Source organism: Apus apus, chromosome 14 (genome assembly GCF_020740795.1).
Source record: "Apus apus isolate bApuApu2 chromosome 14, bApuApu2.pri.cur, whole genome shotgun sequence".
NCBI classification, from domain to species: domain Eukaryota; kingdom Metazoa; phylum Chordata; class Aves; order Apodiformes; family Apodidae; genus Apus; species Apus apus.
The window spans coordinates 15,066,118-15,090,796 of record NC_067295.1 but is presented as its reverse complement, the minus strand read 5'-3'; the positions used below and the strand labels follow the sequence as shown (position 1 = coordinate 15,090,796).

At 46.7% G+C, this 24,679-nt stretch overlaps 1 protein-coding gene across 2 annotated transcripts in view; it reads left to right on the top strand.

Annotated features, from left to right (window-relative positions):
• CLUAP1 (clusterin associated protein 1) overlaps positions 1-22,160 on the top strand; it is a 44,011-nt gene extending 21,851 nt beyond the window's left edge. Inside the window, exons 8-13 of one of the 2 annotated variants that reach the window (XM_051631957.1) lie at positions 105-246; positions 9,166-9,241; positions 16,725-16,832; positions 18,896-18,951; positions 21,050-21,097; positions 21,621-22,160. In XM_051631957.1, the coding sequence (XP_051487917.1) occupies positions 105-246; positions 9,166-9,241; positions 16,725-16,832; positions 18,896-18,951; positions 21,050-21,097; positions 21,621-21,767 (577 nt within the window). In that variant the 3' untranslated portion in view covers positions 21,768-22,160. The remainder of the gene's footprint in view (positions 1-104; positions 247-9,165; positions 9,242-16,724; positions 16,833-18,895; positions 18,952-21,049; positions 21,098-21,620) is intronic. The other variant, XM_051631958.1, reaches the window with a different exon arrangement.
• Positions 22,161-24,679: the final 2,519 nt, after the last annotated feature.

Below are 24,679 nucleotides of genomic sequence, written 5' to 3'. Positions count from 1 at the left end.
ATGAGCAGACATGGAAAGGCAACTGCAAAGCCCAACGTGCTGCTTTCAGAATGCTGTGTATATAGGTCAATATTTCTGAGTAGTTTTGTGCTTCTTCTCTCCAGTCCTGCTTTTATGGATGAGTATGAGAAGATTGAGGAGCAGCTGCAGAAACAATACAGCACTTACCTGGAAAAATTCCGGAATCTGACCTACATGGAGCAGCTCCTGGATGAGCAGCGACAGACGGAGCAGGAGATGTTTGAGGTAAAAGAGCTTCGAAATGCTCAGCAAGGCTGCACATCCTGTGGTTCTTGGCTTCAGAACAGAAAATGCTGTCATGCCCCTTTGCCCAGGCAGCACATTTTGTAGAGGCAGCTCTGAGGGACTGACAGTTTGCTGACAACCCAGGAAATGTGGCTGCCCTTGGACAAGCACAACACAAACCAGCTTTCTTTTTTGAGCTAGTGAAGTTAAAGCAGTTTAATCATGCCTCTTTCTAGTCCCTGACTCTCCCTGACTCCTTTTCAGTCGATGGGTTTTGTTCATGAGGGATGTTTTCAGCACTTCTAATCTTCCTTTTGCTACATGTGATGGTATTTTTCTCACCTGCCAACAACTGACGTATGAAAGTTTCTCAGCACAAGGCTCTTTGGTTTCCTCAGTGTGGTCCTCTCCAATGAAAAGAGCAAAGAGCATCAGTGGGAAGATCAGACATGCTGGAATCCCTGCTCACACAGGCTTCAGTTTTGTTTGGCAAAAATTTGATTTTCTGTTTAGCTGTTGAATTGTATCTACTCAGTGCCATGCTCCACTTTGTATCCTGCTGGATAACCTGCACCTGTGTCTTGTCTTGCTCCAGCTTTCCTCTGGGTGTTTATCAGGCTGCAGTGCTTTCAGCTGACCTTTCATTCTGCTTCCTCTAGCTTCCCATTTTATTTGTTGTTTATTTCATCCTTCTCACAGTTGTTACCCAGTACATCTTCTGTTGTTCACTGAAAACATCTTTCAGTGAACTGTGTCCCCTTGGACCTCAGCACTGGTGGGTGTTCTACACCTCCAGTTAGCCAGTGTTTCCTCTTGCTGATTCATCCTCTCCTTCTTATGCAGATCATGTTTTATTTTGTCAACACAAGTTACTCCTGTTCCTGGCAGAAATATGGGAGAGCTGTGCATAATGTTCCTTCTCTCTGGCCACGACTGCACGTTTCCTGGCTGTGTGTTTCCTGATGTGAAAACCAACTAGTTTGACCTCAGTTTTTTTTTAGTCTTCTCCTTTAAAGTACTCATACCTGTGTGTATTTATAGTAAAAATGTGTGACCTGTGCTTAGGCTGCAGATAAGACTCAGTAACCTTATAGTCCCTCTTCTATGAGTTACCTGTGCTGCATCTGTGAGAGGTTTTTAGAAAGCCTTGTTGTTCTGCAAGATTTATTGTGCTGAGAAGCCTCCCCTCCTCCTGCTCTCTGTTCCTGTATGTCTAAACCACACAGGACAACATTCATACCCAGGCTGCAGGCATATCCTCTTGAGAAGGCTCAAATATTTTGCTTCACTCTTTGCTGGAGGGATAAAAGAACATGCCTTTTAAAAGATAACACGGGCATTTGACAACTTGTTAATCATTGTGAACCAATTTCCCATTAACCTCCCTTTTCATAAGCACTCTCTCTAGATGTTATTTCACATATTTCTAATTTGCACTCAGCTTGGTGTTTTCATGTGGCTTGTTTGGTGATGTTCTAGTTCTTCCCCATGTCTTTGGTAAATAAATTTTTTAGAAGTCCTCAATTAAATCATAATCTTGAAGCCTAAAATCTGCTTTTCCCCTTCAGTTCCAATGCCAGTGAGACTTAATACCAAAAGTAAAAGTGTTTTGAACAAAGCTACCTGAAACTGTTTATGAATTCATGCAGAGAAGTTAGTAATGAGTTGGTGTCCAGCTCTTCAGGGTATTTTTTTAAAGCCTTTGTCTTGTTATCTTAGTCAGTCAGGGCTGTGCTCATTCTTAGATTATGGAGAGCACTTCTTTTTCTTTTCCTCCTTCTTTTTCTGAGATACCTAGAAATCTACCCATAAAGGCTTGGCTTTTCATTTGCTATGATAAGCAGGGAACAATGCTTCAGCATTGTGCAGAATGAAAGAATTGTGACAGAATTCAAGCTTGTGACAAAAAAGATGGTGTTTTTCTCTTTGCACTCTTCTGTCACTTGCTCTGTGCAGCCTGCATCAGCAGGCAGAAGAACTAGAGCATCTTTAAGATGTGTTTTATGCTAAAAGCAAAATGCCACCAGGTCTTCTGCAGCTGGAATGTGTTCTTGCCAGGTTGGGCTGTAATTGGGTGTCTTTAACCATCACCTCAAGTTCAAGCTACTTGTGTTGAACTCTGGTGAAGGCATTGTGGTAGTTTTAACCAGCATGAAGTTTGCCTGCTGAGTCTAGTTCTACAGCTTGAGCTTAACCCTGAAAGTACCCTCAGATCCTTGCATTTCACTGCCTGGATATCAGTCTGTTAAAGCTTTTCCCTGAGGACTGTTTGGAAAGATCCAAAATGAAGAAGAAAAATAGGTACATTGGACAGTAATGCTTCAGAACTGAAGAGAGGAGCATGAGGATCCAGAACAGAAAATTGGTGTATCTAAAAATACTCAGAATATTTAAAGGATGAGACTGTGCCCATCTCATTGTGGGCAGCAATCCAGGGACTTGAGGAGCCATGACTGCTCTGTTGTAGGAGCTGTTGCTTTGGTAGAAGTGGAGTCTGTGCTGTTTTCTTCAGGAATGCTGGAGTCCAGGCTACTATTTGAAACCATTATGAGATACCAGTGCTCCAAGTCAAGCTCCAGGCCTGGGTAAATGAAAGAGGATGAAGAATCTGGTTCCCAACCAGATTCCCAAGCTTCCCAATATCTCCAGGTCTCCCAAGGGACTTGCTGGTGCACTCCTCTTTTTTTTCCAAACCAGTGGGAGGACCTTATATTCTTTTAGAAAGATGACACATTGTTGAACCCATTTCAGATGAGTCTCTTGCCAACCTGGAACACCAGGGCATTTCCCTCACTTCTCAGTCTTGATCTTCTTTGCAGGTGGTGCTTCAGGGCTTTGTGGAGCAGAACTGTGGGTCATTGATTAAGTGCCTGAAGAAAAAACCACTTTGTTCCAAAACATTGCTGCATGTTTCCCTAAAGTTTATCATCTTGTGTCATTTTCAGAATCAACAGACAGAGAAGTGGTGAAGATAATTACATTTAATCCATTTTAATAGATGCTCTTTGCAACTGTCAAAAAACACTGAACAATAGGTCCATTATTTTTTTTTTCCAACCTTGAGTTGTCTTTTGTTCCATCAAACAATTCTTAATTATCTTCTGCAGTAGAAGTGAGAGTCAATTCTTTTATCATCACTGTGTATTTTGTTAAATAGCTTGCCAGGAAAAAGCAGCAGCAGTGTAATCAGGTTAATCCAGCACTCCCAAGTGCTGCTCAGTCCTGATTCTTGGATCCCTTTCCTTGACTAGGTGCAGGTTTTGAGGAGGAATCTTGGTTCTGATTGAGAAACCTGCTGAATAATGAGACTGATTAATCCCTGGTGCACAGAGACTCAAAGCTGGTTTGGTGCCCTGCTGATGTTGTATAGCTAATGACCTGGGCCAGAGTGCATTTCCTAATTAGAACAGTGATTTAAAGATTGTACCCAAGCACACCATTTTAATTAAGTGACATTCAAGCACTCCAGCCTGCAGTGCTGATTGCTTGAGTGGGTTTTTTGGGTTGGTTCTTCCATCTGGTGGGTGTACAGCATGGAGAGGAGAGCTTTGGAATTCCTGGAGCTTCTTCTGCCATTTGCCTCCTGGTGCCAAAATAACATGGAGCAATTGGGAAGAGTCTCCTGCCAGGTACTGGATTGAGAAATCTCTGTGTTGAAAGGAACTTAAAGGCTTGGTGTTCAGTCTGAACTGAATGAATTGCCAGAACTGAGCAGTGACATGCAGGTGAAATTGCCACCTGCAGAGCACCTGCCCGAGTGATGTGGATGCCCTTGGAAATGTATGGAAAATCTGGAATTCTGTTATCAACTCTCACTTGTGGAGACATCAGAAGTCCTCACATGACCCTTTGAGTTCCTCACACTTCCTGACAAACTGTCACCTGCTGCTTCTTATTCTTCAAATCCAACAATAATCTTTTCAGTTTTCATAGTCTTTTTTTTTTTTAAATTTCAGCCACCTCTTTTATTCTTTTCCTGTTCTCTTGTGCTGCCTGTGGAATGAATCCATCCCCTTGCATTTCTCTGCAGAAGCATGAATTTATGTGCCCTGTCTCCTCGAAGATTTGTTCTTATTTTTCTACTTTGTAAACAAGATTCACCACACTTCATAAATTTTGATCCCGTTTGGAAGTTGAAATTGTTTCTGATGTTTAAACCTGAAAGCTATTACAGCTTTGGCTGCTCTGAAAATCAAAGCTTCAGACTTGTCAGATTTGGGGATTGGAATTTTCTGGGGATTATAAATGGATACCTCTCTCTTAAAGGACAACACAGACTAATACAGTTTAAAAAAGCAGAATAACAGGGCAATATCCTTTAAATTTTGCCTTTTCTTTAGTCAGAATATGCTTATTCTTTCTTGTGCTTTTCATCCCTGAAATACTTTCTCCTTCAGCTGCTTTTTTTCTTTGTAAGGTATTTTAAGGCTGCTTGGATGCTGGTGCTGTGAAATCTAAAGAAAGCCATGAAGTGGTGGGCACAGGGAATGGGATGTTCTTAGCCACCTGATCTTTGGTTTGGGGTTGCTCAAGTCCTTTTTCTACCCATCATTAGGACATCACTATCAGTAAGCAGTCTTGTCATGATTAAGCAAGGAAAAACAGACACTGTTGTGACTTTCCCTCTGCAATTCTCCCTCCCCATGTAAACTCCCTCTTCATTAAACTAATTCTTTTCTTTTAATCAGAGCCCCATACCTGAAGCTGGTGCTTTATTCTGAACATGCACATCATGGGGATCCCAGAGTTCTGCTGCACTCTGAGGTGCTCCTTGGCTCTGCTGCTTTTCCTGTCTCTTTGCACTCAGCTGTCCCATTTGAAATATGAAATCTAGATGTTTCCACTGAAATGTCTCCTTCCTGAAATAGCCAGACAGAAAAGCCAACCTTGTCCTGGGCTGCATCAAAAGCAGCAGGGCCAAGGAAGGGATTCTCCCCCTTTACTCGGCTCGTGTGAGATCCCACCTGGAACTGTGTCCAGTTCTGGAGCCCCCAACATGAGAAGGACATGGAGCTCATGGAGAAAGTCCAGAGAAGGGTCATGAAGGTGTTCAGAGGGCTGGAGCAGCTCTGCTCTGGAGACAAGCTGGGAGAGTTGGGGTGTTCAACCTGGAGAAGAGAAGGCTCCAGGGAGACCTTAGAGCACCTTCCACCTTTCTTAATCTGTAGAGTAAACTGGAATCCTGTGTCCCTGCTGGTTAAGCTGAGTGATTGTGGAGAACACAGAAATATTGAAACTAGGGAACAAGCATGTGAAGATAAACCCTGATGTTGTTGGAGATCATTGGTAGCCCAGCATTACCTGCTCATTTTGTATTAAAGAATCATAGTCTGATGCATGTGAACAGTCCTAGAAACAGTGCTTCCCATTCCCTTTCCAAAGAGAGCTTTGTCTGCATCATTCATCAGCTTTACTTTCTTCTTCTTCACCCCACCACAATGAGGTATTTAAAAATAGCTTTATCCTGGTCTGAGCCAGTAGCTAAAGCTCTGTCCTGCAAGGAGGATCTAGGAGTGCAACTGTTTTCAAGAAATGATAAACAACAGGTCCCTGCTTCCTGTGCTAGGGCTCTAACAAGACTGTTTGAGAGAGACTCGCTGGTGCTGCCTCTTAATTTGAAACTTGCCTTAATTTGAGACTTGCCTGGTGGGAAATAAGAAATAAACTGAAGTGTGTGTCAGCCACCTGTGGAAGAGATTCTTTGATATAAGAAACATCAGAGCTAATTGATCTGAAGGTGGAAGGTTCTGTTATCAATTCCTAGAACAATCAAGTTCACCAAGAATCAACCACTCTGTAATATAATAAACACTTTCCCTGAAAAGAGAGAATAATCTTGACTCCCCTTGGGACACTTCAGGGTTTGTGCTTCCTGGGACACAGGGAGAGTGTTCATAGTAATAATAATAATAATTCTGACATTGGATTCTAGCAGGGATGTGTCAGTGACTCCTTCATGGTGGTGAACAAGACCCAGCTGTGACTACTAACTCCCAATCAGTTTTAATTCAGATGATAATTACTTCAGACACTGCAGGCTGACCTCAGGTTTACACAACAGAATTGTACTTAAATTCAAATAAATCATACATCCAACCAATATCACTTGAAAACTTAGGGCAATCAAAATGTGCTACATGAAGGGAATGCTCAATGAGCTGTTACTGAGCCATGATCATTCATCTCTTCCACAAAAGTGGTGCCCCTTGTTTTGGTGAAACGTGACAGCTCAGAACTCCAGGTGAAGCTGGGGAGGGAATTTTGAGAAGGGCAGGGAGTGAGAGGATGAGGGGAAATGGATTAAAACTGGAAGAGGGGAGAAGTAGGTGAGGCATGAGGAGGAAATTCTGTGCTGTGAGGGTGGTGAGACACTGGGAAGGGGTTGCCCAAGGGACCTTGTGGCTGCCTACTAAGCTGCAGTTGGTGTTTCACTTGGATAAGTATTCTTCTGTCAGCTTGAATTACTGATCTGCTTCTGCCCCTTTTATTGGAGCACTTCTGTATCTATCACAGTGCTGTCAGTGAACATTTCTCCAGCAAGAAGCAGCAAAAGGCAGGAAAAGAATAACTTAGAAGGACCAAGCCATGTTGTAAAATAGCTTCAGATCTGCTGGTTTTCAATAGAATTTGATTCTAGGTAGGTTCATCAATGACAGGTAATGGCTGCCTGGGACAGGGGAGTTTTGGGATTGAAAAGGAAAATGGAGTGAATTAATGGTGTAAAATAATGGCCCTACAGCAGAAATGAATCCCCATCCCTTCCACTGACCCTAGGATGATGATAACAATTGATGAATTTCTGGTGAGTGTCAGTTAAGTGTGTTCTCAAGCATGCTCTAGGTGTGTTTCAGTAGAAATGATTACTGTAAAATGGCTGTTAATGAGGAGAGACAATGACTGTTTCAGCACCTGAAAGGGAGAAGATGGGAATAATGAGAATAAGGGGGAGACAGATGGTCTTATAATAGAGGCTGATAATTTTCAATTCATTCCTCCTGTGCTCATCCACTGCAAGGATGACCTCTGCAAAGGTTTAAATGGCCAGTGATGGTGGCTTTCAGGTGGTGAAGATGTGGAAATGTCTGTAAAAGGGAAATATTTATTAGTAAGAACCTTGATAAAGGATGCTGAGAATCTGCTAGAACAACTTCATGTTTGGCTTCCATGTGGGTCAACAGCAGCTGCAGCAGCTCCTGGCAGGCATCAGGGGGCTGCTCTGCTGCTGCCACCTCTGAGCTCTCTCCAGGATGGGAGCAGCAAGTCCAGCAGGCACAGCAGGACTGCCTGGATTGGTGTGAAAGGGGAAATGTGGGCAGTCCTGCTGGTGTTCTCTCCAAAACACCAGTGACTTCCAACCCCACTGACTGCCTATGGATGCAGTTCCCCTGACAGACCCAACTGCTGCTTCTACCCAGCCCCCCAGCAAGGCTGCCACCTCCAAGGGGATGGGAGACAAGAGATCTTCCCTCCACTTTGAGGTTTGCCTGAAATCTACTGAGTTAGTTGGTCTCTTGGCTATAAGGTTGGGCTGTTAGTGTCCTCCCAGTGCCTGAAGGGGCTCCAGGAAAGCTGGGGAGGGGCTTGAGACAAGGGCAGGGAGGGAGAAGACAAGGGGGGATGGATTAAAAGTGGAAGAGGGGAGACTGAGGTTGGACATGAGGAGGAAATTCTTGGCTGTGAGGGTGGTGAGAGCCTGGCCCAGGTTGCCCAGGGAAGCTGTGGCTGCCCCATCCCTGGCAGTGTTGAAGGGCAGGTTGGATGGGGCTTGGAGCAGCCTGGGCTGGTGGGAGGTGTCCCTGCCCATGCAGGGGGCTTGGGAATAGATGAGCTTTCAGTTCCCTCCCAAGCCAAACCAGACTGGATTCTATGAGTTCAGCAAAACACCTACTCCCCTTGTTTTGTGGTGTTCAACAATCAAACTTAGTCACTTTGTTCTCCCAGGTCTGTGATGCTCTGTATGTGCATCCTAGAAGATTAAAACTCCTCTCACCAGTTTCTGTCTGCAGAGCCAGCCATGTTGTCTGACTGATCTGTTCTGCTGGAATGGGAATGTCTGTCCCTGCCACTACCCCTTCCCTTCTGGGCTGTCACATTCCTTCCTTGGTTGGCTGTGTAAGGCTTAGATTTTATAAGAATTTAGGGCCTTTTGGTAACATATCCTGATAGTGTTTGCCTTCTTTGAACGGGTGGAGGCTTCTCATCTGCTTCTCCTCCTCAGTGCAATAACCACTGTTCTGTCTTTTCCCATTTGCCCTGAACTGCATTTCTCATCACTTCATCAACACCTGACATGACATTGGTGTTTCTCAGCAGATGTTGACAAAAACCACAACCTGCTGTATTCAAAAAAAGGAAACCAACACACCACCTTGTGCAGCTTCACCATCATGGTTACTCCCTAATACTATGTTATGTGGCTGTACTTCCCCAGTGTATTTCTAGAACTTTTTGCTCCCACTTGCTTGGAAATGTATGAGTTTATCCTGGTTTGCTTGGTGCTTTAGGCAGCTGCAGTCATTCCACAAACCACTTCCATTTCATGGAGCATTGGTTGAAAACCAAAGCCTGCTTTCCAAACAGGCTTTTCCTTTTGTTCTGTAACAGCAGGAATTTGATGTGGGTTGAAGACAAGTGAACTCATTTTCAAAATGAGGTTCCAGCTGTGGATGTGTGGTTGATTTCCAGGGCACTGTTTGACCTGGGTATGTGCTTTCTAGTCCTGCCCCTCATGGGCACATGAAGTAGCAGCTCCAATGTTTCAATTAAGAACTTGTTTTCACAAACTACTTGAAACGCTGACATTTTCTCTCCTCATGCTGCCCAGGAGTGTCCTCACCTGGTGGTGTAGGACCATCCCTTTAGCTACTTGCCTGGGGGATGTGGCAGCTTTCCTAATTCAGTTGTGTTCACCCCTTGCAGGAATCAGCAAACATGCTGCGTCTTATGCAGAACAGGCTGAGGGAAGAGGAACAACAGCACCTGCTGAAGAGTGGAAGTAAGTGGGATTTCTACACCCTTTATATTAGCAGAAGAATTGTCAAGGACTGGCTACCTTATGTGATAGGTATCCATTTAAAAGCCTGAAGTGGAGGGGACATGGGGTAGGTGACAGAGTCAAGAGGGTATGTAGAATGATAGAATGGTGGGGGTTGGAAGGGACCTCTCCAGGTTGTGTCCATTGCCCCTCATCCTGTCACAGGGCATGACTGAAATGAGACTGTCCCCCTCAGCCTTTCCTCATGTGACAGATGTTCCAGTCCTTTCATCATCCTTGCAGCCTCCCTTGGACTCTCTCCAGTATATCCCTGTCCCTCTTGGCCTGGGGAGCCCAGAACTGGACACCATTCTCCACATGTGGTCAGAGTAGGGGGGGAGGAGAACCTCCCTTGACCTGCTGGACATGCTCTTCCTAATGCACCCCAGGATGGCATTGGCCTTCTTGGCCATGAGGGCACATTGCTGTCCCATGGATAACTTGTCCACCAGGCCTTCAGGTTCTTTCTCCATGAAGCTGCTTTCTAGCAGGTCAACCCCTAATCTGTACTGGTGCCTGGTGTCATTCCTCCCCAGATGCAGGACTCTGCACTTGTCCTTCCTGAACTTCATGAGGTTCCCCTTTGCCCAGCTCTCCAGCCTGTCCAGGTCTCACTGAATGACCACACAGCTTTCAGGTGTATCAACCACATATTAAAATGATAATAACTTTAAAAAGACAACAGTGAAACAAGGAGCATAACCTCTGTCATGTGCAAATTTGACCTGCAGTACTGAGGGATGGAAACCATCATCCACTGAACACTCAGTGCAATTGCAGGGAGCAAATTTTAGGCTCAATTTTACCATTCTCAAAGCCTGGACAAGCTGATTGTGGCCATAGCACTTGTCCCAGCACCATGGGATTGCTGATGAAAGGTCAGTTTGCCAGCAAACTTGGGTCAGAGGATTCTACCCAGGAAAACAGTTGTGTGGAGGGGAGTAGTCTCCATGTTTTGAGCTTGGCTGCCTCATATGACACATGTGCTGGTGTCCCGTGCAGAACTGGAATGTCATTTCTCTCCCCAGCAGTCAGCCTGGCACACTGCATGGCATGGGGTTCAGTTGTGTGTTTGGAATCATCCTTTAGGATGTGTCTTAACCTTCACAGATGAAAATCTCCCAGCTTGAAATGCTCTTTGATATCCCTCATCTTCAGAGTGGGGTCCAGGTTTGCCTGCTTGCACTGCCTTGATTTTAGTGTACCTGCAAAATGGGATTGCAATTAAATGTGGGGGTTTATTTTCTAAACTGACTCTTAATTAGCATTTTAGCTGAGGATCAGAAGGGAGTAATAAGCTCTTGAGATCTTGCAGCTAAGAAACCAGACTTGGCTCCTTTGGAGCCAAACATCAGTAAGATGAATTGCCCCTGTGAATTTAATATGGCAATATGTGCATTTTGATACAGTGGTGGGGAAAAACAGAAGGGGAGTTAATTCTCAGGATCAGAGGGGAGAGTTCATGGAAGCTGAAACTGAGGAAGGACACAACAGTTGTGCTTCCCAGTTGGTTTGCTGGCAGGGATTTTCAGAGCAAGCTCATGAAAGGGGAAATTCACTCATTTCTGCTCATCTTTGATTTGATTGGGTATCAAGACAGTAAGAAGTGAAGAAGTTTTAGCTGAAACATAGGATTTGTCATCTAAATTGAAAGAATGTGGAATTGTTTTGAGGATTTACTTGAGTCAAGTCCTGCTATCTGACCTTTTCCAGATAGCTTGGAAAACTGGTGGTCTTTTTGCACAACTGAAATAATAAGAACCTTGCCTTTCAGTGAGTGATTTAACTGCCACCTAAGGACATGAGATTATGACTTTTAGTGACCTAAAAACATGGCTGTGATACATTTCTATTCAAGCACTTAATTGCCATAATTACTAATTATTCTAGTGATAAGAGCACCAGGATCCTTTTTTTCAGTGCTGGCTCATTTATTGAGTGTGCCACAACCCTGGAAAATGAAGTCCTCTCCCTCAGCTCCAACCTGCCTTTATCTGCACAGGGTGTGGGAGACAGCAGAGGTGGAACTGGGAGAAGAAATGTGAGTCTGAGAGGTTGTTTCCCAGTCACAAGTGTGGCTCCACAACTGGGTGCTGGGAGGTTAATTTAGTGCAGGTTGTAAAGCTGAGACCTCTCTGTGGTGAGCAGGTACCAGGCTGTGCTTTCCCCTTCTCTCTTCTCCTCTCATTGATGCTTAAATGATGCCCTGTAGACAATTCAAACGCAAGATATTTGCTTTGGTAGGAGAATACAGAGCTTGGTGCCTTAAATGGTGTAGTTGGTGCCTTGAAGGGCTGTGCTTGCAGAGCCATTCCACACAGAATCACAGAGTGGTGGGGTTTGGAAGGGACCTCTGGAGATCATCTAGTCCAGCTCCCTGCTAGAGCAGGGTCCCCTAGAGCAGATCCCACAGGAATATGTCCAGGTGGGGTTGGAATGTCTCCAGAGAAGGAGCCTCCACAGCCTCCCTGGGCAGCCTGTCCCAGGGCTCTGTCACCCTCACAGGAAAGAATGATTTTCTTATATTTAGGTTAAACCTCCTGTGCTCCAGCTTGTGATCATCTCAGTGATGATGTTACGATAATCCCAGGATTCTAGTCACTAGAAAATACACAGTTTTTAGCACAAAAGGAAATGAAGAATCACAGCAGAATTGGTGCAGCATCACTGACCAGCTTTGCTGCCCAAGTCCTTCCAAAGGTTCCCAGTGACATTCACACTAGGAATGAGAAGCACTATTTGGGATGGAGTTCCTGTTGCAGAGGATTCCCCAGAGCCCTTGATCAGGCAGTTTGGGATGTTCTTCCCATGTACTGTGAGCACTGTGTGTATGGTGGGGAGATGTGTTGAGAGTTGGGGTGTTCAGCCTGGAGAAGAGAAGGCTCCGGGGAGACCTTAGAGCACCTGCCAGTGCCTGAAGGGGCTCCAGGAAAGCTGGGGAGGGGCTTGGGACAAGGGCAGGGAGGGAGAGGACAAGGGGGAAGGGATGAAAACTGGCAGAGGGGAGATTGAGGTTGGACATGAGGAGGAAATTCTTGGCTGTGAGGGTGGTGAGAGCCTGGCCCAGGTTGCCCAGGGAAGCTGTGGCTGCCCCATCCCTGGCAGTGTTGAAGGGCAGGTTGGATGGGGCTTGGAGCAGCCTGGGCTGGTGGGAGATGTCCCTGCCCATGCAGGGGGTGGGACTGGATGATCTTGAAGGTCCCTTCCCACCCAAACCATTCCATGTTGATATAGAATTAAGTATTTCCAGTAGTACAGAAATGAGGGTTTGTTGGGGTTTTTTGTGATGAGAGGTAAGTAAATAGCTGTTAGTTTTGTCATCTGTGGTCCACATCAGATGCTCTTAGAGAAACCAGTGTCCAGTGAGGTGTTTCTCACCACCTTGTGCCCTGGTGGCACATCCAAGGTTGCTGCCAAGTGACAAATGCCAATTGTTTGAAACTCAGGGCTTGGTTTCCTTGTGCTTAATGGAGCAGGGACTCTAAAAACATGGTATTAGACACTATTTGGTGAGCAGTGGGAGGGCTGTTGGTAGAGCTGTTGTTAGGTGAGGACACGTGAAGAACTGCTCTGATAATGGTTTGTTGTGAGAGGAGAGGGCTGGGGGTTCACTGGCCACAGCAGCAATTCAAGGTGGTTTTTCAGGTTCATTCAAGGTTAAAAAAAGGAGGTGCTTGAACAAAAAGTAACAAGTGGAAATGTTTCTAGACTGAAAACCATTTCTTTCAGCCTAGTCTGCTTATATCTTTTCTAGACCTTTCTATTTTACACATTTTTCCACTGGGTTTTCTCACACTCTGTCTTCTAAAGATGATTTTTTTCCACTTAAAATCAGACTATTTAAAACTATAATGAAAAGGAAAATATTTTGGTTTCAAATGATAAAAAACGATCCCTTTGAGTTTTCCCCAATATTTTCTGTGTTTCTTTTGGGTTAACACTCTGCCCAGAATGTTATTTCATTTTGCAAAGGTGTTGGCTGTAAAATTATGGGTTGTTTTGTTTTTAATGGAAATGTGCCACTTTTCTCATGTGCTGCTTGGCCTGTAAGGCTGAATAAATACCCACGTGCCACAGCATTTTGGAACTTGCACCACTTCAGTGTTCTTCAGCAACAGCAACAGGGTTTAACTGATGCTCTTGGAGAGCAAATAAATGCTGTGTTAACATGAAAGAAATGTTAGAGCAAACAGGTGATGTGCTTTGGAGAGCAAATCACAGGAGGCTGTTGCAGTTTGGTGCTGCACTGGATCTTTTGTGCCCTTTCCACTCCAGAGCTGGTGTTTCTGAACCTGACAGCACTTCAAGAAAAAGCCCCATTGCAGCAGTTGTGGCATTGGAGGCTGCAGCAGGGAGTTGCTGGATAATTCCCACAAAGACAAGATGCCTGGATGATTTTGCTCATGCTCAGCACTCTCTCCAGCAGGATGCTCAGGCCATCCATCTTCTTGTACCAGACACTTGGAACTTGTCCACAATAGTCTTGTGTTCTGCTCGTTAAATAATTGCAAATTCATGTGCTAATTGAATTGCACTTGGATGGATTCTTGGCTTTTAAGATCATTCAAAGTAGTTATGGTCACTGGCTATGACCTCTCTATAAAATGGGCCAAAAAATATCTTGGCTGCTTATTCCTGTGCCAAGATTCCAAATCCCACTTGAAATGGAGCTTGTCACCAAGAGTTATTTTTAATAATTCCAAGCTACAGAGACCTGTATCTTCCCTGGGCAGGGATTGATCTTCCTGAACAAAAAGAAAAGACCATTTCAGAATGACCAAGGAAGGTAAGAAGTGCACTTAAAGCAACTGGTCCCACCAGCTCAGGTTGCTCCAAGCCCCATCCAACCTGCCTTTGAACACTTCCAGGGATGAGGCAAAATCCAAATGCTCACCATAAATCCCTACCAAGATTTGTTTCCAAGGTAGAACTCAGTAGAAGTGATCCACTGGGTTTCTGGGCTTAATCGTTCACCTGATTCATCTTTTCTTCATTTGCATGGAAAGGTAATGCAGGATTTTTAAAGTAGCTGAAACCCAAGAGTGCTTTGGAAGACCAGAGGTAGAGCTGGGGCACAAGGCACAGCTTTTGGGAGCTTCTTAGAGGTGCTCTGTGACATCCACGTGTGGGCTGAACCCCAGAAAACTGCAGCTCCCATCACTGACAGGCAGGACTTGTAACATCTGAGTGAGTGGGGGAGAAGGGTAAAAGAACTGGTGTGAGAAAGGGAGGCTTGAGAATAGCAGAGAACCTGGGGAAAGAACAAAGGGGTTAGGTGAGAGGAGGGAGGGGAAAAAGCTGTTGAAACATTTCCTTTCATAAAGCAGCAGCTTGGGGTCCTTCAGCCACTGATTCTCCCTCCACAGCAGGTATCACTGCTATTGCAAGGCACTTACTCACCCTGAGATCTTCCTGCAAGTCTCACTTTCCAAAAGAAAGAGACTGGAGGTATTTGTGTGATGAAATGAGCTTCCTTTGAGGTGAGCTGAAAAGGGTTCACATGGTCCAGGAGAGCATTCAGCCCTCAGTGTGGGGGTTAGGAAAGAGCACTTTTATGCACAGCAGGAGGTGGCAGATTCATTCCGGTTTATTCCTCTTACCATGGCTTTGTCCCAAGGGAAATAGATTTTACATGTTAGATCTGAGAGCCTGGTACACACAAAAAAACCCAACACATTTCCAGAAAAGTGTAAAATTGTTGTTTGAGTTGTTAGAGACATGTTCCCAACCAGAGCAGAGCTGGGTCCCTTTGCCTCTCTGCTCTAAGTCCTGTCCCCAGAGGGGGTCTTACTGGGTTTGACACTTTGGGTTGTCATTGCAGAGCACTGGTTCCATTCATCACCATCTCAGCTGGCAGGTCGTGCTCAGGAGGTCCCAGCGTGAGAAGCAGAAGGTGCTAATGGGGGTGGAAGAGAAGTAGTTTGGCAAAGAAATCCTAAGGGCTCTGCAGCATCCTCAGCTCTGGCTGGTGGATGCACAACAGGAGGAGCACAAAGGACAATCTCTGAAAGGGAGAAGTGGCTGCTCAGAGAAAATTAAAAAGAAGGGGGGGAAAAAACCAACCCACAAAGTAAGAGTGAGGATGTTTTATTAGCAGCAGTGAGAACCGTTGCAGGCGAGAGTCTCATTCTTCCAACACAGAGAGCACAAACCTGAATCCTTTCTTTAGGTTCCATGTGGCTCTTCCCGAGGAGTTTGCCTGGGCAAGAGCTGAACAAAACCCAAAACCTCCCTTTCCTGAACACCAGGTAAACAGAAACAGTCTCAGGGTCACACAGCAGTGAGTGATGTCTTCACTTGCCCAAGAACAAAAGTGCAACACAAATAGAAATTGTAGCTAACGTTGCTGGAGCCTCATAATCTTACCAAGGCATCAAATATATCTCAGATTTTGTCATTAACTTGATATTGTCGTGAAAAACATTATGAGAAAATGTCTAATATTTGTATATTGTCCAGTAATTAAATATTGCAAAGATGTGTCAGCTCATTACTAATCGTAATTAAAGTAGTTCTTTCCATTTTCAGCTCAGACATGTGTGTAATTAAATGTACCTGAGAAAAAAATTGCCTAATTTCTCTAAATAATCAACAGCTATTGTTGCTGTGCTGGGTGCTGGCCTCACATGGAGTCCTTGGAGGGGTTTGTTATAGCAGGGCTGGTTCCTTAAGCTTCTGGAGAGAGGCCACCACATGGCATCAGCTGCAAGCTGTGGGATCAGCTGGGGTAGAGGGGCTCATCTCTCCAGGAGGAAGAAGAGATCATAGGGTGGAAGGAGCTGAGGCTCAGGAGTTGAATGTTTGAGGAAGGGAGTCAATAATCCTAAGTGGGCAGAAGCTGAAAGTGGAGCTTGGTTTTGGTGAGCCCAGGAGCTTGCACAAGCAGGTTGGCCTGAAGAAGGAGACAGGGGGAGAAGGAGATTGAAACGGAGCAGAGTCTGCTCTGAACTTCCCACCCACTGTTTTACTCCAGAACAGGTTCAGAGGGGAATCACCTTGGTTGACCATGCCTGTGAGCCTCAAGGTGACCTGGAGAACAGTCCTCCCTTTTCTTTGCAGGCACTTTGAAGTGTCTGAAGACTCTTTTCATAGTTTCAAACACCTGAAGAACAATTTAATCTGAGTCCGTTAGGTTTGTTCCAATTTGCTGGCTGGGGAGCTGGGAGGAAGGGACTAATCAGGCTTTAGTTTGGCTAGAAAGAGAAAAACAGATCATGAAAATACTTGCAATTCCTGCATCTTGGGAATCTTTCTTGTCTTCCAGGCATCTTTGAGCTTGGCTGTAACTGCTTTCATTTCTCTGAGGACACCTCATTGTGTTTTTCTAACCTACAATGAGATGACAGGCAGACTTGAACAGACTGCTAGCATCTCTTGCAGCCCAGTGCTCCTGTGGGTTGGCTTGGGTGGTGTTTATCAACTGTTTGGGTTTTTTTTCCACCAGATAGTGATGATTCTGACATAGAGATTCAAGAGGATGAAGGATCCAACAGTGAAGTAGAAGACAAGCACAACACAAAGCAGCACGTGGCCATGGAAACACTGCTGCAAGGTAATTTCCTTAATTGCTTTTATTCAGAAGGATGTACTGGACTTCTCTGAGTAATCCTAAATGTAAAGAGATCCTGTTTATTGTTTGCTGCTCAGTTCTTGTGAGCTGTAAGGGGACAGTGTCAGTGGGGGGGGAAAGAAAATGTGTTTTCAGGGGAACAAATCGAGGATTATACATTGAAAAAAAGGACCACGTGAGGAAAATCCTTCCTGGGTTATTATTGCCTTGCAGATTCTGAAGTAGCTTCATACAAAGCCTTAGAAAAATAATAGTACATCTCATTGCATTTCTGTCCCTGTAGCTGTTGACACTCATTCTGGTAGAGTCTTCTTCAAAATACCTATAATGAGTCCATCAGTGTGTCCTGCTGCTGTCATGGGTGCAACACACCTGAGTTATTTTCCTACAGGGAAGGACATCTGGTTTCTGGTGCTGTTCATGTGAGGTGGAACCTGCAGCCTCAAGCTGCTGATTCCACTAGGGCCCTGGGCAGGAACAACTCAGAAATGACTGTCTGAGGGTCTTTGTTTCACTTAGGTGGAAAAAGAAACCTTCTGCTTAGTCTGTAGTCAAGCAAAATGAAACCAGACAATCAGATTCGTTTTCCTTGGTGTTCTTTTGAGTGGTCAGTGATTCTGACCATCAGCAAATGCCTCTCTGGGTCCTGAATGAAATGCCTGTGTGGATAATTTAAGGTGCTATTACTTCTTCCTGAACTTGTTCCTTAGATAAACTGCTAATGTGTGTTTTTTTCTGAGTTGCATTCTGTTCTCCCCTCTCTGACCAGAGCAAGAAGCTGAAGTTCTCAAGTCAGTATCATTCAAGCATTTTTATCCTCACTTCTTCTGGTTTTTTTTTTGTAAAACTTGAACATCCTTGAAAAATGCTGGAAACATCACTTATTCAGGAAGGATATTTCCATGGCAGTTTCTCATGGGAAGGTTTTTATGCTGGTTTTGGAGCTTTGGAGGCTCTCAGACTGTGGTGCCTCACCTCAGAGGACACCATAACCTAGTGCTGTGGGTACAGGCTGCAGCCAGACCCAGCTCTTCAGTTTTAGGAGCAAAAAACTTCATTAGAAAAATGGTAGATTTTGTTCCAAGTAGCATTTTTTCTAGGAAGAGCTTTGTTATCATTAATTACACTTACCAGAGACACAGCCTTAGCTTGTCAGGCTTAAAGCAAACAGTTAAAATCCCTGAGTTGTTTTGTCTGCTGTGCTGTTGGGATTGTTTTCCATGCTTTTGTAGGTCCCTTCCTAGTGTCTAGTAAACTGCTCCTGGCAGATAATGATCCTCTGACTTGTGCATGCTCTGAACATGCTCTTTGCTGACTGATCACCATCTTGGGCAAGTTATCCAGTAGCTGGAGCTGGAGCTACACTGTGAGGTTGACAGTGGGCTCTCTGTCTGTACCACCGGCTTTGGGTTAAAGTGTCTCCACTTTTTGTGTATGGAAACTCAGCCTTGGGGTATCTTTGCTGGTGTTGAGTGCACTCACTCAGTCCTGCCCATTTTTACCTGTCCAGAGCATAGGAACCAAAGCTTGGACTCTTGTCAAGACACAGCAGTCGGGTCAAAGCTTCCCATGGGGAGCCCCATCCTGATCCAGAGTTATGTGGTCACATGTATGTGACCAGCAGCTCTAGCCCTGAGAACAGGCTCAAATCTGCCCCTTTCCATCTGTGTGAACAGGTCCCTCATCAATAGTGAGGCCCTACATTTGGCTGTGTGACCCTCACCAGCTTCAGTGCTGGAGACATGTCAAGACTTGACAGGACACCCACCCCCTTTGTTCAGCCTCAGAGCTGAGGAGAAGGTAGAAGAGGATCAGGCTGCCAGCAATTCCAACCAGGATGGTACTTGCAGAGCTGCCTTATGCCAGTGTGACAGTTCTGACAGGACAAGAGGCAGTGGACATGCTGACAGGGTGAACTTTGGGATCTCAGCCTCTCACTGCTGCTTGATGAGTCCTCTCCAATGGAAACTCTGAACCTGCTCTTTCATTTTCCCCCAGTGTCAACCACGAGCCAGGCTTCATGCTGATTCTCTTTGTTCTTGCAGGAAAAGCTGGCACACGGGTCGTGGGGACAATGCAAGGTGGAGACACTGAGGAAGATGTAAGTGACCATCCCATCTGCCTGTAGAGCTTCTCCAACTTTAGACCCCAGGCCTGCTTTTCCCCACCTCTCCTGCAGCTGACTGCTCTGCCATCTGCATAGACACATTTCCCTATTTTTCTGTTGCTCCTGGAGTCTCTGTGCACTGCCCAGTGCTTCAGCCTCAGCATGCAGACCAGAGCTGGTGGCACACAGCTGCAGGAAAGCTGCTTCCTTGAGCTGCTGGGAAGAGGGGATCAGTGCAGTGTAGCAGGAGTTGGATGAGTGGGTCTAAATCACCTGCATTGCCCACAAACCACATTCCTTGGAGCCCTCCTGTACTAACACACAGCATCAGTCTCCAGCTGATGGGGCAGGGATGAGAGCTGAGCTGTGAGCCCCTTGGCATCCCTGCCTTGTGCATAAAGCTGTCCCAGAGCTTTGTGTCTGCTTAGGGTTGACCTGCTGAGCCAGACAGTGGCTACTCAGGTTGTCAGAGCAGGCCCTTCTTCTGACTGCTGTGCTCAACCTGGGACAGGTGTGGGCAACCTTCCTGTGCTTCCCTCTCCTGGGGCTCTATCTGTAGCAGGAAGCTGAAGCCAGCTGCTGAGATGTGGTTTGCACCCATACAGTGAGCTCTCCTCACCATCCCAAAAAGGTGCTGGCATCCAAGCTACCACCTAGGAGCAGTGTGGGGCTGCCCTGTTACCCAGGGGATGCTTTAATATTCTTTTGGAGAGTGCTTGTTGGCACAGGCCAACAGTGTCCTTCCAGGGATGGGGCAGCCACAGCTGCTCTGAGCAACCTGTTCCCAGAACCATAGAATCATTTGGGTTGGAAGGGACCTTAAAGACCATCCAGTTCCACCCCCCTGCATGGGCAGGGACACCTCCCACCAGCCCAGGCTGCTCCAAGCCCCATCCAACCTGCCCTTCAACACTGCCAGGGATGGGGCAGCCACAGCTTCCCTGGGCAGCCTGGGCCAGGCTCTCCCCACCCTCACAGCCAAGAATTTCCTCCTCATGTCCAACCTCAATCTCTCCTCTTCCAGTTTTCATCCATTTTCCATTGTCCTGTCCCTCCCTGCCCTTGTCCCAAGTCCCTCCCCAGCTTTCCTGGAGCCCCTTCAGGCACTGGAAGGTGCTCTGAAGTCCCCCTAGAAAATCCCTTCACAAAAGCCTATTACAGACCCCAGACCCTAAGGGAGGAGCAAAGCACTGGCTTGGATGAGAAAGCAGGGGTTAAGGGTGGACAAGCTGTGACCTTGCACAACTCCAGGGTCCCAAGGAGAGGGGACATAAGAGTAGTAGGAAGCTCCCAGTGTTCACCACCAGATGCAATATCCATTTGCCACGGCTGCTGGGCTGAACACTGGCAGGTGAAGCTCTGGGCAGACTATTGCTCCTGCAGGCAGGCCCAGAACAGAGAAGATACCCCTGCCCATCCTCTCCTTTACTCTGGAAAGGGACTTGCAGACCATGCTCTGCTCTTCACTGCAGCCAGCCTGGATGTGGTTAAGGCTGTTTGCTGCCTTCTGGGAAATGATTTGTGCCCTTGGCATTCAGAACCATTTCTGGAGAAGGTCAGGAGTGCCAGTGCTGTAGGTGAAGGTGTAGTGACCTTAGTCTGATTGTCCTTGACCATGTTCTTGCCAGATTTGGATAGTCATCCTCTGCAATGTCTCCTTCCTCTGGGCTTCCCTGTTCCCAGGTTTTCCCCATGTCTCCCTGTTGGCACAGCCCAAACATACCCAGGTGTGGAGTCCAAGGCCTTCAGCCTCTCATTGCCCTCAGCTGCAGCCACTTTGATTATCTCCTGGCTCTGCCCTCCTCATCTCAGCACAGCTGAGGGGCTTGCTCAGGGACTCTTGCAGGCAGCCAGGTGTCTGGAATCAGGGAAGAAAAGGAGTGAGGCTGGTTTGAACCCTCAAAGAGTTAATCAGGTTATGGAGTTGAGAGCAGACTTCAGCCTGCCCGGGAGCCAGCAGTGCTGTACCTGGCTTTTCTGCCTTCTCCCCTGCTCCCATTTTGGTTACTTGCTGTGTTCTTTTATGTTCTTGTGCTTTTTTTTTTTTTCCCCTGCTCTGCCTCTCCTGTTCCTTCCACTCTGGTTCTCCAAGGGGAGATCTGTCCCAGCACGGCCAAGCATGCACAGGATCAAGGCACAGGTGGGTTTCTCTGCTGCAGTCAGTTCTCTTTCTCTATACCTCGATTTTTTTTGCTCTCTCCATAGGTATCACTTGAAAGTTAAACACCTGCAAGGTTTTTAATACCACAGATTCAGCAGAAGTCAGGGAGGTCGTTCTTCTCAGCCCCCTGAAGCAGGGAAAGAAGTTTGCAAGAAATGGAATGAAGCAGCTGCTGTCTAGCAGAGCAGGGAGCTGCTGGTGGAAGCCATGGGGTAGCTCTTAGCTTCCAGAGGCAGCTGAGCTCTGGGTTTTTGTTCTTTTGGAAGGCCAGCAGCACAGCAGCCCAAGCTGGAACAAAAGCTCTTGCAGAATCTGCTGCTGCTCCCCAGAGCAAGTCTAAACCTTTCCCACAGCCCCCAGGGTGGGTGACTGCTCAGAGGGCAGGGGAGAAAGCAACATAACATCAGCCAGCAGTGCTGTCCTTTCCTTCTGAGCTGGCAAGGATGCCTTGCCACCTGAGGACTGAACTGGCCATGAATTCTGTTTGCTTTCCTGTTTGCAGGAGGACTCGGGGGATAGTGAAATTGACCTGGATGAAGACGAGGAGGAGGATGATGTGGAAGATGACAGCATGGAAATCTCCCTGAGCAAATCCAGTCACCGAGCAAGGAAGCCAGAGCCACTAGAGGAAAGTGATAATGACTTCTGACCCTTCAGTAGCAGGACCTGGAGGCATCTGGAAGTACAAACTTTGCAGGCTGGGAGCTGATATCCTGCTATTTGTAAAGCATTTGTCAGCATGAATTCAAGAGTTGGGAAATAATGTTCATTAAACTTGAAAATTAAGCTTGGATTCCCAATCTTCTGACTCCCAAAGCATGAGCAGTTGATCCATAATGAGAATCACAGAAATGGGGAGTGCAGTTATTTCCATAATTGCATTAGAACTGGCCCTCCTGCACTGCAGTGCCAAGGAATCACACTCCAGTGAGCATCATGTCCTTCATTTCCCTGCATTTTATTATGTCCAAACAGATTAATTTTTGTTTTGGCTTAATAAAACTGGATTAAAAGCTGCTCTGGGAACACACTGAAATGGATTGTAAATCTGGCTTAAATCTATTTATCCTAAATGTATCCTGTACTTCACCGTGGACTTGCCTCCACAAAAAGAGGATCAGTTGTACTGAGAGAGTGGGGAATCCAGTGGAAGGGTCCCCAAATCCCAGCCTCAGTGCAGCACCTCTTAGGATTTCCCTGTCAGTGGGAATTCTCAGGCTTCAGGGGGGTGTGCTGGAGTGTTCTGAGAGCACCTGTGTGAGACTCTGCTGTGCCCTGAAAATCAGTCCTAATGAAATGAAATTAGCCCTTTAATTCTGCTTCTGTTTTCAGGGTGGACTGAGATTTAGGCCCTCAAATGGGCCAGAAGTTGGGCTTTTGCTCACCAAGTTATTCTGGTTGTTCTGTCCTGAAGAGCTGGAGTTTGTTGTGTCTTTTAGCTCCACTTTAGCGTCGCGATTTGTCTTCGTGGGAGCAGAAGCCAGTGCTGGATGAGAAGAGTTCTTTTTGGTGTGTCTTCATCAGGGCCCAGGCTGTTCTCCTGCCCTTCCCTTTTTTTCCATCACCCCAGTATTTTGCTTTCCCTCCTTTTGAAGTCCAGAGTCAGGTCCAGCCCCTCCATTACTGTGCTGAAGGATGGGAATACGTGAGTCACTTGGAAAAACAAGAGCTTCTTTCATCTCTCCATGTTTCAGGCCCCAAGGGTGGAGCCTTCACACCCAGAGAGTTCTCCAGCAGCAGAGTTCAGACCTTGAAATGTCATGTCAAGGTGGGACAGAAGTTTTCAGGTAAATACAGTGCAGTTTTGGTGCAGTAGCAGGACATGTGGGTGCAGCCACGGGCTGATGTGCACAGAGCTCTGCAGGCTGGAGCTGAGCTGCCTGATGATGAGGACACTTCTTGCCCCCTCCAAAGTGAACTGGCATTTTGCACCTGACTTGAAAGAAAAGCAGCCACAGAAGATGTTCTTGGTGCTAGACCCCTGCTGCAAAGCCATCAGGGTGGGCCTGTGACAGCCAAGTGCCTGTGCCTGCCACATCCCTCTCCCAAGGGCTGAGAGTATCCTGGTTTTAGGACCAGGATTTTTTCCATGTTATGCAGGGAATCTTCTGGTCCTCCATGTGTGCTGAGATATCCCTGATCCATGAGAGGCATTTCCCATGAGTTTAGGCCCAGTCTTCAAGCCTGGGCTGCAGATTGAGTTTCCATCTTTCCTGTATTGTAAACTGGGATGTAAAACTGACTGAAAACCTGGTGTGCCCAGAACCAGAGCCTCTCCAGGCTGTGGGGCAGCCACACTTGGCTTTGCAGTGCCTTGTGCCCAGCAGGACCAGCAGCACCATTAGGAGCCTGTGCCTGTGGAAACACTCCCTCTGAGCACTTGCTGCTTTCAGCTCAGCAGTGTTTCTGTGTAGCTGGGTCTGTGCATATGCAGACAGATCTCTGGAGGCGTTGCAGGGCAGGTTGGATGGGGCTTGGAGCAACCTGGGCTGGTGGGAGGTGTCCCTGCCCATGCAGGGGGGATCTACATGATCTTTAAGGTCCCTTCCAACCCAAACCATCCCACGATTCTGTGGGTTTTGCTGGGGAGGGACTTTTCGCAAGGGTATAGAGGGATAGGACAAGGAGGAATGAATTAAAATTGGAAGAGGAGGGATTTAGGTTAGAAATTCTTCCCTGTGAGGGTGGTGAGACCCTGGCCCAGGTTGCCCAGTGAAGCTGTGGCTGCCCCATCCCTGGCAGTGTTGAAGGGCAGGTTGGATGGGGCTTGGAGCAGCCTGGGCTGGTGGGAGGTGTCCCTGCCCATGCAGGGGGTTGGAACTGGATGATCTTGAAGGTCCTTTCCAACCCAAACCATGCCATGATTCTGTGGTATTTCAAATTGTTGTTAAGTCCCCGTTCCCTGAAGCTCTAGAGCACAGGAGCTGGCTCAGGGCTGTTGATCCCTCTCTCTCCATTGGTGTTGCAGGTAAAGTTTCATCACAGGCTTTGGGCAGAGCTGGACCTGAACCTCAGCCTGCCCAGAAATAGTGATGAAAGAAATAGGACTTGAATCCCTCAGTGCCAGAGTATCCTGGTGAAGATATTACATGTGATGATCCACAACCACCAGAGGAAGGCAGCACAAGGCAGCCAGGAACCCATTTATTTCCAAGTATGTTTGTGTTGCTCAGCCCAGCCTTTCTGCAGGGCCCCTGAACTGGTCTCTCACTGTCCTGCCAGTGGCTCAGGGTGGGGCAGGGGGCAGTGGCTGGAGTGGGCTCTAGGGGTTGCAGAGTTTGGCCATTGATCCCCCTGCAAACCTGGCAGCTTCTGGAGAACTGCTGGGTCTCTGCTGCACACGAGGGCATCACCTGGCACCTCTGCTGCCAGCAGCTGCCTGCCCCAGAGGTGACCTGCTGGAGAGCACCCTGCCTGCAGCTGGGATGTCAGGAACACACATCCCAAGGTGACACAGCTTGTCACTGATGACAACAGCAGGAGACCCAAGAAGTCCAGCCTAGGGAGGCAGAACTTGGTGATAAGGCAGTCTGGGTGCAGCAGGCCCATCCTTGGGCAGTG